This window comes from Rhinatrema bivittatum, chromosome 1 (assembly GCF_901001135.1).
Source record: "Rhinatrema bivittatum chromosome 1, aRhiBiv1.1, whole genome shotgun sequence".
In the NCBI taxonomy this organism is placed as follows: domain Eukaryota; kingdom Metazoa; phylum Chordata; class Amphibia; order Gymnophiona; family Rhinatrematidae; genus Rhinatrema; species Rhinatrema bivittatum.
The window spans coordinates 273,455,903-273,474,610 of NC_042615.1; the positions used below are offsets into that span (position 1 = coordinate 273,455,903).

General features: G+C 44.0%; 1 protein-coding gene across 8 annotated transcripts in view; it reads right to left on the minus strand.

The window, feature by feature from the left end:
* Positions 1-18,708, minus strand: part of LOC115087513 (dynactin subunit 1-like) — a 281,663-nt gene that overhangs the window by 36,368 nt on the left and 226,587 nt on the right. For all 8 annotated transcript variants that reach the window (XM_029594829.1, XM_029594819.1, XM_029594856.1 and 5 more), the window contains 5 exons: positions 16,287-16,448; positions 13,146-13,277; positions 12,470-12,598; positions 9,443-9,585; positions 6,221-6,378 (listed from right to left, as the gene is read on the minus strand). In XM_029594829.1, coding sequence (XP_029450689.1) covers positions 6,221-6,378; positions 9,443-9,585; positions 12,470-12,598; positions 13,146-13,277; positions 16,287-16,448 — 724 coding nt within the window. The remainder of the gene's footprint in view (positions 1-6,220; positions 6,379-9,442; positions 9,586-12,469; positions 12,599-13,145; positions 13,278-16,286; positions 16,449-18,708) is intronic.

Sequence of the window (18,708 nt, forward strand, 5' to 3'; positions counted from 1 at the left end):
ATGTGCAGAAGGTTGAACTTTGAGATCTAACTTCCTTGCTACTGGTAGTGATGACAATGGCAGCTGCCACCTTCTTGTTTGGAGTTCCTGTAGAACGCTGTGAAGTAGAACAACTAATACTTGTTATACAGCTTGAATATACAGGGTGGCCCATGGAATATACCAGTGCATTGGATGCAGGCTACTTTTCCATGGGCCACCCTGTCCTTTTAGCACATCACATATTTCTTCTCTAGGTTCTGCTTCCTCTTGTAAAGGCATGATATTGCCTTTGCCATTTTTTGGACAAAGGCAGGATACAACATGTCCTCCAGCAGACTGTGGAGAGGGGGTCCGATGGAAGACCGGTGGACTCATCATCATCAGAATGGTATGACAGAGAATTGTTGACTGTGATCCTTCTTGAGAGTCAAACAGTATTATAGGTCGTCCTTCTGATATTGTCCTATCCTTGGACTAAGGCGAACATTGAGACAAACTGTGATTCAGTTTGTATAATTTCTTGCCTGGCTTGATATGGCAGAATAATATATTAAGTTTCAGATTCGGGGGCTATGGACCCCAAAAGGGGAGATATTATTTCTAACTGGGCTAGAGGAGGAATATTAGAAAAATAGTTTTTGATGGAGTCAAGCCATGTTTTCCTAATAAAGGGGATAATGATCTTGTTTGAAAGTAGGAATCTCAGTACAGGAACTATCTGATTCTGGAACTAGAATTGGCATTGAGTGTTTGGTGAAAGTAGATTCAGAATAAACTGACTCTTTCTGTGATAGATACAGAGATTTCTATCTCGGAGCCAAGAAGTTGACAGCATGGATGAAGATTATGGTTTGTTTCCTTGTCAACAGTGCTGGTGAAAATTCTTTGCTGAAGATTGATGGTGCCAAAGGTGTATTTCTGTGCACCAATTTGTTGTAGGTGCTCCAAGGGCTTGTTTTGGCTCCTGTATACTTTGGCGCCTAACACTGCAGTTTTTCTCCCTCTTTAGTAGAGAAGGAGTTGCACCAGTGCCATGACTTCTGAGTCATGGCACTTAACATGAGGGGACTGTGAGGGATTTCATAAGAAACTCCCTCAAACCACCTTAAAGGACTGGCCACAGGTATCTGACCTGGTGGTCCTTAACTATCAATACTGCAAGGGATTCTGGTGCAGGGGAGTTCCCTTTAGTTAGGAGTTAAGTTGGCAGGGCCGGAGAGAGCCTGGGAAGGCCCAGGAAGCAGAGAGAGAGATACCTGTTACAAAGACCTCCCAAGATTAAGGTTTGTGCTATACCTGAAGTAAGATGAGCGATATTCTTTGTGATACCTTAAGTAAAGGCATGCTGCCAGACTGTCTGAAGTTAATTCCACTGTAAATAATGTGCACTTAAGCCACAGCCAGAGCATATTGGTTGTTTTTTCTGGCTGTTACCAGCCACTCACCGCTCAGGCTGCCACATGGACTCTGCTTTTTTTGATTTAGGTGATGGTTTGAAGAGAAGTTAAAAATTCTTTGTGTATAGCTTTTAGATCTTCTGGCCCTGGGTGATATTTGGGCATAGGCAGTACAGTTATGCACATCATCCAATGGGCCTAAGCAGCAAACACAGCAGTCATGCTAACCTGATAAAGACATATTTTAGGAACAATGGGGACATCTTTTGAAGCCCAGTTTGCTGTCTGTCAACAGGAAGAAACACTTTTGGGGCAGGATTCACGACAAGAAAAAAAATACCTCAAGAAAAGAAAAAGAACCCATGAACAAAATATGCAAGGAAAAAGTTTGGCAAGTGCTGAAAGAGAAAAGGCAAATCACACCCTTTCACACAAACAGAAGAAAAAAGACCGAGGAACCTTGGGCAGCAGCAGCTGCTCAGAAACAACCGCACATGCTCAGAAAAAGAATCTCAGGATTTCTGAGTTCTGGGGGAGCTTTTCCATCTCTGTACATGTCCATGGAGCAAAGTACATGCATTGTTCATAGCATGGGTACTTTAACCCATGTCTATAAAGGGGCAGAGACAGGGTGGAGAGAGTAAGTTTTGAGGGAAGGTCTGAGTGAGATTTTCATTTTGCAAGTCACACATTAACTTTCCACAGGTGTATGGTAGACCTGCTGTAGTCCCACCAGTCCAATTTTCAAAGAGAAATCCTGTGCAGGGTTTCCTTTTAAAAAAAGTTCTTATAGGCCCATGGGTACAACGCAAGTACCATGGGCTGTCTATTTGTGTACAGTGATGGATAACTAATTATGTTAACTGGTGAATGTGTGGCAGAGGATAGTCCATTACTGTTCAATACATGTCCAATACAGTAATGGACTATCCTCTGCCACACATTCTTTTTGTTTGATATTTAGATGTGTGTGTTTATTCTGCCTTTATCGTGTGAGTATGTGTGAATTACATCATTGAAATGAGTGCTGAATTTCAAGAATGTCTGCAGCATGATTGTGGATTCCTGACAGTTGTAAAGGATCATATTCTAGAACAGATTACCAATGACTGTGAATGAAAATGTGCAGTCCTGATTCATTTATCTCCCCAGGTTCAGCAGCTGTATGATGGCAGTATGTGTGCACAGGCACAATCCCTTGCAGAGGCGGAGTCAGTGGGGGAAAAAGGCATTGTTCGGCGTCAATATCTGTGCCTAAGAACTCCCCTGAATAACTGAAGTTTTAAAACACAAAAACAGATAAAATGAAAGATACTCAGTGCTGTTATTTTTGACTAGGAGTTTTTTTACCTGTCCTGAAAAAACTGAGATTGCTGTCTGCTATTCACTTCAGTGCTATAACTGGGAGTTCTGTGCTGAGGTTTCTATGGGCAGAGAGCCCTGTAAGAGCTGTGTTTCTTCTAAGGGCCTTTAGGCATCCTAGGCAAACCTTCAGCCTTGTGCCCGGCCGGAGATTTTGAAAATTAAAATCAGCAATCATTATAATCCCCCTATTTAAAAAAAATCATATCACAATGTCCAATGAATGGGTCATCTGTGTTTTGGTTTGTTTTTTTGGAGGGGGGACGAGCGTCCCCCCTCCAAAAAAACAAACCAAAACACAGATGACCCATTCATTGGACATTGTGATATGATTTTTTTTAAATAGGGGGATTATAATGATTGCTGATTTTAATTTTCAAAATCTCCGGCCGGGCACAAGGCTGAAGGTTTGCCTAGGATGCCTAAAGGCCCTTAGAAGAAACACAGCTCTTACAGGGCTCTCTGCCCATAGAAACCTCAGCACAGAACTCCCAGTTATAGCACTGAAGTGAATAGCAGACAGCAATCTCAGTTTTTTCAGGACAGGTAAAAAAACTCCTAGTCAAAAATAACAGCACTGAGTATCTTTCATTTTATCTGTTTTTGTGTTTTAAAACTTCAGTTATTCAGGGGAGTTCTTAGGCACAGATATTGACGCCGAACAATGCCTTTTTCCCCCACTGACTCCGCCTCTGCAAGGGATTGTGCCTGTGCACACATACTGCCATCAGTAGTGGCTGAAAGTAATCTCTGAACTCTAGGGTTTCCCCTTACTACTCCCCCCTACAAAAATATAAATTCTGTTGTCTCCTCAGTACCAGTGACAAACGTCTTCCATTAGCAGGCATTTTGTGAATTAACACAAGACCCTACAACCCCCCCCCCGACCTATATAATAAATCTGTCAATACCAAACAGCACTAATACCCAGAACTCACCGCAACAACTCTGCCTTTGGCAAAGCAACACTGTAAATATTACACAAGGCCCACACTACTATTACTACCACTTTTAAACATTTATATAGTTCTACAAGATGTACACAGCGCTCTATAGATGCATATAAGAGATGGTCCTTGCTTCAAGGAGTTTAAAATCTTGTCAAGACAGATTGACAAAACAAGCCTGTAGGGAGAATGAGAAAAACAATTCTCAAAAGTAGAGTAATAGGTGCGGTTTTATTGACCTGGAAATGGGAACAAGTGAGGTGATCAAATTTGCCAATGACACAAAAGTATTCAAAGTTGTCAAATCAGAAGAGGATTGTGAAAAATTGTAAGAGGACATTGCAAAAGGGGGAGATTGGGCATGCAAATCAAATTTGGTAAACAAGTGCAAAGTGATGCACTATGGGGCGGATTTTAAGAGCCCTGCTCGCCTAAATCCGCCCAAATCCGGGCGGATTTAGGCGAACAGGGCCCTGCGCGCCAGTGAGCCTATTTTGCATAGGCCTACCGGCGCGTGCAGAGCCCCGGGACTCGCGTAAGTCCCGGGGTTTTCTGAGGGGGGGGTGTCGGGGGCGGGCCCGAACCGCGCAGCGTTTTTGGGGCGTGGCGGGAGCGTTCCTGGGCGGGCCCGGGGGCGTGGCTATGGCCCGGGGCAGTCCGGGGGCGTGGCCGCGCCCTCCGGACCCGCCCCCAGGTTGCGTCCCGGCGCACTAGCGGCCCGCTGGGATTTATGTCTCCCTCCGGGAGGTGTAAATCCCCCGACAAAGGTAAGGGGGGGGGTTTAGACAGGGCCGGGCGGGTGGGTTAGGTAGGGGAAGGGAGGGGAAGGTGAGGGGAGGGCAAAAGAAAGTTTCCTCCGAGGCCGCTCCGATTTCGGAGCGGCCTCGGAGGGAACGGGGGTAGGCTGCGCGGCTCGGCGCGCGCCGGCTATACGGAATTGATAGCCTTGCGCGCACCGATCCAGGATTTTAGCGGCTACGCGCGTATCTACTAAAATCCCGCGTACTTTTGCTTGCGCCTAATGCGCCAGCAAAAGTACGCCAAATCGCGCGGTTTGAAAATCTACCCTAGCGGGAAGAGTAACCCAACTTATAGCTGCAAAATGCAAGGTTCCACATTAGGAGTCACCACTCAGGAGAAGGATCTAGGCGTCATTGTTGAAAATACGTTGAAATTTTCTGCTCAGTGTGCAGCAGCAGCCAAGAAAGCAAATAGAATGCTAGGGATTATTAGGAAAGGAATGGAGAATAAAACAGAGAATATCATAATGCCTCTCTATCGCTCCATGGTGTGATCTCATCTTGAGTAGTATGTTCTATTCTGGTCACCACATCTCAAGAAAGATGTGGTGACCAGAATTAGAAAAGGTACAGAGAAGGGCGACCACGATGATAAAGGGAATGGAACAATTCCCCTATGAAGAAAGGCTAAAGAGATGGGGATACTTCAGCTTGGAGAATAGAGGGCTGGGGGGAGATATGATAGAGGTCTATAAAATGAGTGGAATGGAATTAGTAAATATTAATCAGTTGTTTACTCTTTTGAAAAATACAAAGACCAGGGGACTCACAATGAAGTTATTGGGTAAAAACATGTAAAACTAGTAAGAGAAAATATTTTTTTACCCAATGCATAATTAAGCTCTGGAATTCATTGCCAGAAGATGTGATGAAAGCTATTAGTATAGCTGTGTTTAAAAAAGGTTTGGACAAGTTCCTGGTGGAAAAGTCCATTAACTATTATTAAGGGAGAATTGCAGGAACCACTGCTTATTCTTGGGATAAGAGGCTTAGGATCTATCTACCCCTTGGGATCCTGCCAGATACTTGTGACCTGGCTTGGCCATTGTTGGAAACAGGATTCTGGGCTTGATGGACCCTTGGTCTGACCCAGTATGGCAAGCCTTATGTTCTTATGAAGACAGGGACCATTTCATTTCATTACTGTCATGCCTTTTCACATATTGGGCTATTCTTTGGAATAACCTTCCACTGGAGTTGCATCAGATGTCCGATTATAAGGCTTTTTGTAAAATTTTGAAAGCCTATCTTTATAAGGAAGCTTTTACTATTTCCTAGATTATTTATTTTTATTTTATTAGTTTTGCTTTCTGCTATTTTTATTATTGTTTGTTGTGTTCAAAATTGTGCTGCTTTTCTGCTTATTTTATATTTTCTAATCTGCTCAGAACAGAAATATGGTATGGGTGGAATACTTAATTGCTATAAATAAATAAATAAATAAATAAATAAGCAAGCACTCTGTAAAATACCAAAAGAAAAATCCTGAAAAATCATCTAGGCTGCATAATGGATAAGCCACCCCTAGACATGTGAAAATAACAGTACATTTTTGATTGACCTGTAGGTAATGTGGCTATATTATCCCCTTTCATAAATTAAAAATATAAGCACTATAGGTTAGGGGACACAGTACACGGTCAATCCTGTAAATTCCTCCCTTTTCCCTTTCAGGAGTTCAAAAAGTGACACTCTGTGGCACGCACTATGCCACAGCAACACAGTCACCCACCTCCTGCAATACCAGTGACAAGAGAAGTGACTCCAGACACAGGTGCGCCTTCAGCAGTTCGTTTAGACTGGTTGTTCAGGCGCTGCCTCAGCTCTGTCTTCTCAGACTCCAACTGGTCAATATCAGCCTGAAGTGCATCCATTGTCTCCTCAAACTCCCTGGAAAGAAGTAGTAGATAGACAAGATCTGTCAGAGTCCAAGAGAACACCAGAAACCCAAATCCATGCAAACTTACATTGTGTGACCCTGCAGCAACGCACACTCCGCATAAAATTAGGAGGTAGATGGAAGAATTGTGAAACTATGTGGGGTGCTTTTGGGTGTGAATTCATTTGTCATGGATAACTTACTTTTGACATAACGGCAAACAGAGGTTACTTTGGAAAGGTCAGACTATGTGGTAAATGGGCAAACTAACATATAGAATTAGCTGATACCTGGTGAAATTCACTGGGAAATGTTTTACCCATGAATGTACTGATATAAAGATCTTGGTCTTAAACTTCAATGAAATATATAAAAACGTTTTTGTTGCCATTGGGTGTTACTGATCTTAAGCTAAAATTCCCAAATTGTTTGGATCGGAGGTGAGAGGAGAATAGTAGCAGGAATTGCCCAATTGGTGCCAAATCTCGGTAACATAGGGGTACATTTTAAAGCACAGCACGCGCATGTACTTTTGTTCGCGCAGCAGGCACGAACAAAAGTACGCTGGATTTTATAAAATCCGGGGTCGGCGCGCGCAAGGGGGTGCACATTTGTGCAACTTGCGCGGGCCGAGCCCTGCGCACGCTGCCCGTTCCCTCCGAGGCCGCTCCGAAATCGGAACGGCCTCAGAGGGAACTTTCCTTCCACCCCCTCGCACCTTCCCCTCCCTTCCCCTACCTAACCCACCCCCCGGCCCTATCTAGACCCCCGCTACCTTTATCTGAAAAGTTACTACTGCCTCTGGGCTGTAGTAACTTACGTGCGCCGGCGCGGCAGGCCCCGACACAGGTCGCTGTGTCAGGGCACTCGGTCATGCCCCCGGACCGCCCACACGCCCCATGGCCATGCCCCCGACCGCCCCTTTTTGCAAGCCCCGGGACTTACACGCGTCCCGGAGCTTGTGCGCGCCGCTGAGCCTATGCAAAATAGGCTCGGCGCGCGCAGGGGTTTTTAAAAAGGTTACACGCGTACCTTATGCACGTAACCCTTTTAAAATCCGGCCCATATTGTGTACTGCTCTGAAGGACGATTGCCCCTCCTTTGTCAACAGGTTTGACAATTATATCATGACATTGAGATAATTTCTGCAATGCCCGTTGTTGTTGTAAAGACCAGTCTTTGGCAATTCCTCATGTGTAATGAGGTACAGTTTGTTGAAAGTGTCCAAGTCTCTTAAGACTAGCTGCATATATGTCGCAATGTGGGGGTCTATTGGCATTAGATGCATTAGAACCAGATTGATTGAACATAAAAGCTGCATAAATACAGCTCCTATGGTCTCCCACTGTCAACGTTCTGCCCATCCTTTTAGTGATTTAAGATGGTCTGTCTTAGAATAACTGAATCCTTCATGTCACGGTGGAGACACACAGTATAACCTGAATAAGAGAGAATAATTTTGGATTTTTAGCTTAAGATCTGTAGCACCTGATGGCTTGAATGAAATGATTAACTGGTACTCCCTAATTTGATGGTTTTACTAATGTTGTTTTACTCACAGCCGCAGTTATGTCATTTCCTGATTTCAGTTTAAAAACCCCGGAGCTTTCCTGTTTTCTGTGACAGGGATATTTAGACACGGCATGCAGGACTGGACCCTCCACAAATGAATCTCTGACGCGGTGAACAGAGCTCAGATTATTTTCAAGTGAATGGGGATCTCAGCATCCACCCCCCTGATGCAGGCTGTGTCCGAAACGTGAATTTATGTTGGGGTTTGTTTACACGAGTGGACACATATTGAGATAAGTAATGACATTGGGGTTGTTGATATTAGCAGCAATGACATCATTCGTTTCTGTCACTTGTATGGAGTTATAAATGATCAGGAATCATTTTTATATGTATCCAAAAATTTTCATTAAAAAATCACATAAAAGTGGATCTTAAGTTATACAGTGTGTGATATATAAAATATACATTGCTCAACATTGATGGTCCTACAACACCTTCTTTATATATTTCATTGAGGTGTAAGACCAAGATCTTTATATCTGTACCTTCTTTGATAATTGTGGATCTTGGAATGCAATTGTTGGTGTCAGGCTTTTTCTTGTGATAGAAATGTTTTACCCATGCCATCCTTGCTCCTGCTGGACCCAGCACTCTTACCCAGTCCAACACCATCACTTGTATCCTTGCTGCTTACTAGATCTGACCCCTCCTTACTCCTCTGGCAGGTTATTTATTTATAGAAATTTCTATGCCGCCCATTCTGGGTGGATTACAACTGAATGTATGAATAAAACATCAATAACGGTACAATAATTAATACAACAACCAATAAAAATGTATATAAAACACACACAAGTAGTTTCAATTATTGTACAAACTTATATCATGTGACCCTGCAGCACACACTTTACCATGGGGATGTGGTTTCCAATGTCATCAGGCCATCTGCCCTCATGAACCCATGCTATCTGGGCTGCAGAGCTTTGCAACGTATGCATGTTGGCCTGAACAGGGCATCCCAAGGTGACCACTGGCTGCACAGTGCGAGACCTAACAGAGGCCACAGTAGTGGACATAAGCATAGCATATATATAGATGCTGCCAGAAGGGTAGCCATGTTAGTCTGTAGCAGCAAAAAAATGACAAAGACTAACTGATTTATTGAGGTATGAGCTTTCAAGGAGAAGAGGCTACTTTGTCAGGTGGGGGCAAGACATAAACTGAAGATGCAGTGAGTGGTAGTCACTGAGAGCTAGATATATAAAAGGGATTTCCCCTTTCTGCGGGCATGGGAAAAATGTTTAGTACATTTAGCCTTTAATGTCCTTCAGGTTTGTATGGATAAAATTAACAATTAAGCGAAAGTAAAATAGGAGGAAGTACTGCAACTTTCAAAGCACTTTGCAAACTTGCTGGCTAAGCAAACAGCTAACCTTTCCCCTCCATGCTTTGAAGGGGGTGGGTAATGGAAGGGGAAGGGCACAGAGACCCATGACATCAGGCTATTGCTATCTGCACGAGGACAGAGGGACTGAAGAATCTCCAAGCAAGTCTCCTTACTTCTCCTTCTTTTTGAGCAGGACCTGCGTCTCATCTAGCTTGGTTTGTATTTTTTCTACCCGCTCATCCGCATCTTTGGAAGCACTGTCCAGTTTCTTCTCCAGGAGACTGAGACGCACATGGGCCTCACTCAGCTCTTCACCCTAAAGAGAGAGAGAGAATGGTTTGCAGTCTGCTGCCCATACTCAACTGCAAGCCCATATCCTTGGTCCTCACTCGACTTCTGGGTTGAAGGGGGAGGGAATTTTCAACCACTGTGTACCTATGGGTTTTGCACCAATTTTCTAAGTGAAAGTATGCATGCACTTTTTCTATGTAACTTTCCATGAGCACAAAGTACATGCGGCTACTAGTACCTGCTTTTTGCATGGGTAGAATTTTGCTTGAAATGTATGCACATGAATTAGAAACTACTATCTACACATGCACTCCCCCACCGCCCCAGGTCTGCCTCCTTTTGCACTTTGGGTGGGCAGCTTTGAGACAGTGGGTAAAACCCTTTGGGGCTGACGTATTGCAAGCAGAAAAAGCTGTTAATGCTGCTTCATGTGCACAACCAGCAAACGGTATGGTGCTCGCTATTTGGCATTTTTGAGCACAAAATGGGCTTTGCAAATGTTTTCACTTTCATGAAAAGTATAATTTTGCGCATACTTTTACGCAAGCAGAATTTTATTCAAATTAATAATTGAGTTATGATACAAAATCATGCAATGCTGCTCAGTAAAACACGAGTATGGCAAAATATGTGCAAAAGTTGCTTCACAGGTTGGATTTAGCAAAAAAAGAAAGAAAACAAAAAAACCCTGCATCTCTATGAGATGTAGTGATTATTTTATTTGTTTTGCAACATTTCCAGTAGCAAAACTTTTCAGGTTATTTTTCTACCAGGCTTGTTTACATATGGGGGGGGGGGGGGGGGAGCGGCACATAAAATGAAAGAGGGTTCAATGTCTGTGAGGTGATCACCACTCTCTATCAGGCCGATACAGTAAAGTTCGCGGGAGAGCAGGCGAGTGCACAGGCCAGTGTCCTGTGCGCGCGATACAGTAAAACAAAATATTTAAATTAGGGCCCGCGCTAAAAAGAGGCGCTAGGGACACGCTAGTGTCCCTAGCGCCTCTTTTCGGACAGGCGTGGCGGCTGTCAGCAGGTTTGACAGCTGACCATTAATTTTGCCGGCGTCGGTTCTCAAACCCGCTGACAGCCACGGGTTTGGAAACTGGATGCCGGCAAAATTGAGCGTCCGGTTTTCAACCCGCGAGCCGCAGGCTGATTTCAATTTTTTTTTTTTAATTTTTAACTTTTTTTTAAACTTTTGGGACCTCCGACTTAATATCGCTATGATATTAAGTCAGAGGGTGCACAGAGAAGCAGTTTTTACTGCTTTTCTGTGCACTTCCCCGGCGCCGGCAGAAATTAACGCCTACCTTTGGGTAGGTGCTAATTTCTTAAAGTAAAATGTGCGGCTTGGCTGCACATTTTACTTACCCCTTACTGAATATTACCCCTTATTCAGTAAGGGGTAATAGCGCGTCAAGAAAGCGCGTCAAAATGCGGGTTAACAGTGCACCGGAGTGCACTGTACTGTATCAGCCTGTATGTGGTTCAAAAGCAAAAATGGTTGAGCAGCCAGTGTAGTTGACCTGGTTTACAGGTGAAAGCTGTATTTTACCGTGATGGACTGGGACAGCTCCACCAACTGCTGCTTTCCCTCCCACCATGACCCCATCTGGCTGCACCCCCAACTTCTTCCACAATTGATAATGACCTCTGTCAAACTCCGGCCTTTGGAAAAGGAGGGGCTCACGCCAAAGGGTCTCTTCAAACTAAAAACGTTTTATTTCACAGTTGTGGAGTTACCAGCAGCCAGAGTAAGAACTCATAAAACGCTCACGAGTTTCTTACAGCATTAGTAGCGGCAAGAATGACAGCAAAACACACTGCCTCCATAAATGCCCATTAGCAGAGCATCAACTACATTCTCGTCTTCTCCTTTAGCATAGGGACTAGCCCTTAGTCCATCCTTTTCAGACAAAATTGCCTGCAGTACTCACAGATCCTTTCACATCTTCTTCCCATTTAAAATTCATGATTCCCCCCAGGTGCCGGAGTAGGCACAACCCAAGAGTGTCTGCTGCATCTCCTGGAGCCATGGCCCTGCTGGACACTGGCCGATGGCTGCAAGGGAAGGAGAAACTCCCCCTTCCTGACTTCATTCCAGTTTCCCGCCAAACTCTCCTGTTCTTTTTCTCAAAACCCTTGTGCAGTGCAGCGCAGCTTATAAAGAGCCAGGGCACACTCACCCTAGCAGTTCTCCCACACCACTTAAAGAGATACCCAAAATCCCCAGGATAAACCTCTTGCCACACTGATACACCACTCAACTAAAAGCCATTTCCCACAGAATTTCTCCAAGGGCCCACCTCTTTCTATTGCAGAAAAATATTGCACGTTTCACAAATTTTGCATGAAGCTTTGCTCACATTCTTACGTGGCCCTCTATGCAAATTGCCCTTTCCATTTATAGCAAATATTTTTGCATGCAACTCTGCTCATAATTATTTTTTTTTTTTTGTCTCTGGGTTGGTTGGTTTGTTTTAAACTATGCTTCGTTTAATACAAGGGCTTGCAAGAATTAACAAAAGTTTACATCTTTCCTGAGCTGGAATTTGATTTGGCTGTAGATTTTTGGCAAAGAGAGAGAATTCTGTTAGGGGGTAGCTGTACTTCTAATAGCGTTCTGTCCCATTGGCTACCGGATAGAAAGAAGTCTGTCGTGAGCTTGAAGAGCACAGCTTAAATGGATCTTAGCCTATTTCCTGTTCTAGCTACGCTAAAAAGGGGGGGGGGGGAGGGGAAAGGCAGTGAGGAGGGTTTCATGAGAGAAAGCTCAGAGTACAGAGAAATGGGATGATGGTCTCAGGAATGAACACAATGGACATATGAAACCATCCTCTTCCAGCCGTGGGGGGGGACGTGAGCTCCTTGTCTCCCTTCTTGCTCACTGCACTGTTGCAGCCCCACCTTGATTTTGAGCGACTTCTTCAGCTCTTTGATGACCGTCTCCCTGTCCTCCAGTTTCAGACCGATTCCCTCAGCGTCTGTGATCTCAGCCCGGAGAGCAGCGGCTCTCTGCTCCACAGGCGGCGGCAACTGCAACAGAAAATGGAGGTTACAGCAGGGCAGCGTTTCTCTGATTTGAGCGATTCTGGGTGCTTTGGTGAGGAGAGAGATGATGAAATGACGTAAAGAGGAAAGAAGCAAACGGGCTGAATAATATGGACCTCGTGACTGCTTTGAACTGAAATGGATTCAATTTACAAGAGCCCCAGACCATTTTTGTATCTCAAGGCCCCTTGTTCTTCACCTCCCTATATTGTATACTATTCATATTAACTTTAAAAAAAAGTATCTAACATGAGCAACGTTTGGGATTACCAAATAAAAGTTGAAAGTCTGTTGAATTAATTTGACACTTCATTGAAGTGAAAGCCAATAACATAAGTGCTAGTGAGAAAATATTAGAGATGAGTTAGTAATGGATACTCAATACATCTAAGACATGTCCTCTTTTTCCTTCCTCTCAGCCATCCAGGGTAGCTGCTCTCTCAGCTTGGTGGTGGAGTCATTCGAATTGAATTTTGCAAGCTTAGCCCCCGAGATCCCCAGTAGAGAGAATCAATGGCAAATTTCAACCCACCTTGTTCTGGGGCTTGTCGGCATCGTATTCTCCCTCCTGCATGGCTGTAGCCATCTTGTTCATGGTTGCAATAAGAATGTTGCAGGACTGGCGTAGACACTCATGAGGGTCGATGCCTTGAGCACCATAAATCTGTACAGAAAACACACACACGTGTTATACATCCTCCAAGAAGTATGCTACACACCAGCTGGAAGAGAAGAAAATGGGAAAGAGAGAGAGAAAAAAAGATCCCTGCTGTATGGATAAATGCAGATGAAGAGAAAGATAGATAGAGAGACCTGGACTCCAGTTAATAAGACTCATGGGGCAATTTTCAGATAGTTCTTATAGTTGAAAGCTAGGTAAGTGCTTTTAATGCATGCACTTTACGTAAAATTTCACAGAGAAATTACAGGTGTTGTTTCTGTTTTGAAAATTTACATAAAGCATGTGCACTAAAAGCAGCTATGAACTTTCCATCTGCTCTTTTGTGCAGGCAGGGAGAAAACAGCATGCATACATGACAATTTCAAAAGTGCACATGCTATTCCCCCTCACTCCCGACCTAAACATGCCTCTGGGGATGCATCCTCGCATCCCAGCTACAAGCACACAGATTTTTAAGCAGCCAGAGGAATGACATTTTCAAGCAAGCTTTTTTACATGGGTTAATGGCTTGGAAACTTGTCCTTTTTTTCTTTTAGGGCAATTTCCCAACTTTCCGCTTTGATGCAAAGTCCACAGGTACTTTTCACCTACTGGCTTTGCTCCAGGTCTCAGGAAGAGAATTTATAGACCTGCCTTCCCTTTGAAAATTGCCTGGGGGAAACAAGTACCCATAGACATTTTTGTACCTGCGTTTTCTGTGGGTACTTTTCCCATAAAATAGAATGCGTGTAGATATGAAAACGGAATTTAGCTGCGTTTTTTTTCCTCCCCTAATCTAAGCATGCCTCCAGGGAACACCTACTCTCCATGCATACTTTTATCCACATAGAAGGAGGGTGATTTTCAAACACAGAGAATGAGGAAGCTTCCTTCTATAATATACAAATTGTAATGATTAATACTTTAGCAAACATCCCCCAGATATAGCTATACTTGATAAGCTTAATGTCAAAAGAACAATGTGTATCGTATTCAGTGAAAATATAGTAACGGAAAGCATGGCAATATCTCAGTCTCATGCACAGAACATGTGCCATTAGGGAGAAGGCCGCATGCCTTCTCCCTATTGGGAAAGAGTTACTTAGTCACTTTTACATATTCCCCTTGTGCAATGAAATATTTTAAGTTCCCATCGGCCAAGAGGCAATCCAGCTCTTATTTGAGACACATTGTACACAGGCAAAGTAATTTTCCAAGCACACTAGCCATGTTAAAACCGATGAACATGACTAGCTTGCCCTGTTTGAATAATGGCCCCTCTAGCTGGCTAAAAGCATGTGCCGGCTTCCGCAGCATATGCACTTTTACCTGGACTGCAAGATTGTGTTCCCAGGGATGTGTTTTGGTAAGGGGTGTGCACTTATATTTTTTTTTTAAATATTTCTTTGTGTTTTGTTTTTTTTTGTTTCATTTGAAGTTTATTTTGTTTCATTTCATTTATATGAAATGAAATAAACAGCAAAATAAATGGAAAAATAAGAAAAAAACTAAATCAAGGGACAGGGCTACCCCTGCACTCCCCAGCACCATCAAATTTTATAAATTAAATCTCCCCCTGGATGTTCTATTCCTTTGCCCCTCAAGATGCATCTTTCCCCATTCAGAAGTTCAGATGAGACAGGAGCGATCTGGCTGGTGCCATATTAAAATAGGGACATGGCAGGGCAGGAGCAACTGGTGATCACTCCTTCTCTATTTGGACTTCTGGAAACCCCCCCCAGAAGGGGAGGGGAAGTCCTGGGGTGGGGGCAGGGGCCCTTCAATTTGTCTATTTTGGCAGCACTGGGTTTTGGTGGCAGCAGGGGGAAGGGGGGGTCTGGTGACAGGGTTTTCTTTTTTCATTCAATGAAACAAAACTGAAAGAAATTTCATTTGGTTTTCTTTCATTTCAATTTCAAAATGAAATGAAACACTAGGAAATTAAATTTATATTTTCTGTTTCATTTTAAGTGAAAGCACATTCCTAGTTTAGATTTGAAGAAGAAAATAAAGGGGCTGATTTTAAAAAGACCGTGTGTGCATCCATGTGCGCCAAGGACGCGCCGATTTTATAAAATGTGCACGCCAGTGCACGCATGTTATAAAACCTCATGGCCGTGCACCGGATTTTAAAATCTGTGCATGTGTGTGTGGGCAGTGCATGCAGGGGGGGCTGAATTTTTTAATATTATGTGCGGCGATGCAATCGGTCCTCCCCCAGTTCCTTCCCAGTCTGCTCCAATTAAGGAGCAGAATGGGAGGGAACTTCCCTACCCCCCTGCCTAACCTTCCTTCCCTTTCCCCTCTCCACCCCGACCCCAAACCCCTACCTAGCTACCCGAAACTTTTGTATTTTTCTACTTATTTCTCCTCCAGAGCAGAAGTAGTTTCCACAGGCCGCAGCCCTGCCTTGCCCAGACCCCACCCACTGGCCCGCCCCCTTGGAGAGGCCCGGCACTTGTGAGCATAGCGGGGTTTACATGCGTGGCCAAGCCGTTTTAAAATGTGCACAAGGTGTGCAATGTCCAGTTACGTGCGTAAACCCCGCTTTTTACGTGCATGGGCCTTTGAAAATCAGGGCTAAAGCATGTAAAAGCCATTTAAAAACACACTGCCCACACAGGAACTTTTGGATACGCAGCATGGAATCTATTTACCCTTTGGGAGCCTGCCGGGTACTTGTGACCTGGATTGGCCACTGTTGGAAACAGGATACTGGACTTCATGGATCTTTGGTCTGACCCAGTGTGGCAAATCTTGTTCTAATGAACCCCTCACACTCTGTCTGATTTAGCTTTTGGATCAGAAGCAAAACAAAGTAAACAAAAACAAAATACAGCAAAATATCTTTCATATGTATGGGACAATTGCATTAGAATTCAGTCAAAACATAGAAATATAAAAGATTCTCCCTGGAGCTTCAGTGGGGCTATTTCCATGCCAAAGTACATTACCAGGAATGTGTCCACTGTAAAGGGTCTTCATGCTGTGAGACTCTGGGACCGCACTCACCTGCTCAGCGGCTTTAAATGCCAGATCTTCCAGCCTCGCTGCCTGTAACCCTTCATTTTCTGCCAAGGGTGCAACCATCTGTGCTCCCACCGCAGCCACCTCCTGCAGCACAGCCACCACCCAGGTCAGATGCTTGCGGCAATCCAGCAGTGTGTCCGACACCTGGACAGAGAAGAAGATATGCAACAACACAAAATGTATTCCAGTCCAGGCATGCTGTACATTGGAAATTATCTTTACATTCTCATTTATTTATTAGTATTCCACCATTCGGCACTTCAAAGTGGATTATATTCAGCTACTGTAGGTACAGGGGCCTATGCAGTAAAGCTCATGCAAATTCTGTGCACACTAAAATGCCCCTAACAGGTGATGCACTAAATTGTTTGGCACACCTTCTAAAATGCAGCCACTATAGTAGGTGCACAAAAAAGTGTGCATGCCAAGCCAAAACATGTACCATGTTCATGTTGCATATCAAAATTGCCCCATGCTAGCTGGTCCAAAGTGAAAGGGCTGGCTAGCATGGGGCATTTCATACCTGCCTCTTAGAGACAAGCAAGGCACTCAGTGGCCTCAACCCCCTTACCTTTTCCTGGCACACAAGTAACAAAGGGCCTTGGTGACCTGACAAATCCCCCCTGCTCCTCAACCAATAATGACATCTTGCTAGCTGATGATATTATTTATTTATTTATTTTTAGATTTTTATATACCGGTGTTCCTGTATTAAAATACAGATCACATCGGTTTACATTGAAACATAAAAATTACGCCAAGAGGCGGTACATATAACAAGGTTATAGATATGGTTTCCGAGCGCTTGTTTTTCATGATGAGGGCTTACTTTGATTTTATGTTTGATGCTATGTGGCAGCTTGTTTTGCGTAATTGTTAGCTGCTTTGATTGGTTATAGTGGGAAAACAGAGTATACATTATTTTAAATAAATAAACCTAGGTACAACATCAAAGGCCCACGGTGGCCGCATTCAGTATCCCTTATGCACAAGGAATCAAGGGGCTGGAGAAGAGCATATGATACTGTTTACTGTGTACCTGTTATAGCCTAATTTGCATACAACACTCCCTCATTTACATGCACATACCAGCTAATTTTAGAACATAGCCATTAATGCCCTCTGACTCTGGGTTAGTGTGCATGCCTTTACGCGTAGCTACTCTGAAAAGCTAAAACATAACCAGCTAAATTCAAGCCAGTTATCCCTGCACATAGGGAGAGCCTCTTAACTTAGGAGATTACTTTCAAACAACTCTGCACTGCCCCATATACATGCGTATATGGCCATCCAAATATCTACTACAGTATTTTATAAGCTGTAAGTATCAGGTACACACAGATTATAAAATCCGCTTATGTCTACCCTCCAACATACGAGCATATGTTTTGGTTCCACACGAATACCTGCAATGCATTGAAAGCGTGTACTTTCTCTACCTATTTTAGAAATGTATGTGCATATATTTTACATACAAACCCCCCCAAACCCCCCCCCCTGATTTGTATGAGGAAGTCGGTATATTTTAAAACATGCACATGTTATTAAAATCACCAGTTTGCTGATACCTCCACCAATTTGTCAGTCCACCTCCAGTTCATCGAGACCCTCCTAGAGCTTCACCCTGTACTTCCCACCCGAGAAGAGCAGACAGCAGACGAGTCTGATATTGATTGCATGAGATAATTAGCGAGTATAAAATTGTGCAAATAAGTTTCCTAATGCAGTAGTTCTCCTCAGGTGTGTTGGTACACACTGGAGTGTGGTAGTGGTGTGCAGTCGTTTGCAACCAAATAGGAAATGAAGACGATATTTCCTATTTCGTTGCATTTCAGGAAGCAAAAAAAACGAAAGGAAAACTCACGAAATTTCATGTGGTTTTCCTATCTTTTTTGGGGGCTTAGGAAGGGCACATCTACTAACAAAACCCCCCCAAACCCGTCCCAACCCTTCAAGTTTAATTAAATACAACCCCCCTCCCTCATGACCCCCCCCAAGACTTGCCGAAAGTCCCAGGTGGTCCAGTGGGGGTCCCGGGAACGATCTCCCGCTCTCAGGCAGTCGGCTGCCAGTAATCAAAATGGCAGCAGCGGCCCTTTGCCCTTACCATGTGACAGAGGCTACCGGTGCCATTGGTCGGCACCTGTCACATGGTAGGAGCAATGAATGGCACAGGTAGCCCCTGTCACATGGTAAGGGCAAAGGGCCGCCGGCCCAAGACCGGGATATCGCTCCCAGGACCTCCGCTGGACCACCAGGGACTTTTGGCAAGTCTTGGGAGGGTCGGGAGGGTGGGGGGGTTGTATTCAATTAAATTTGAAGGGTTGATACGTTTGGGTTTTTTTTATATGAAATTGGGACAGAAAACATTTTCCGATCCGAGAGGTGGATGGAAATGGCCCAC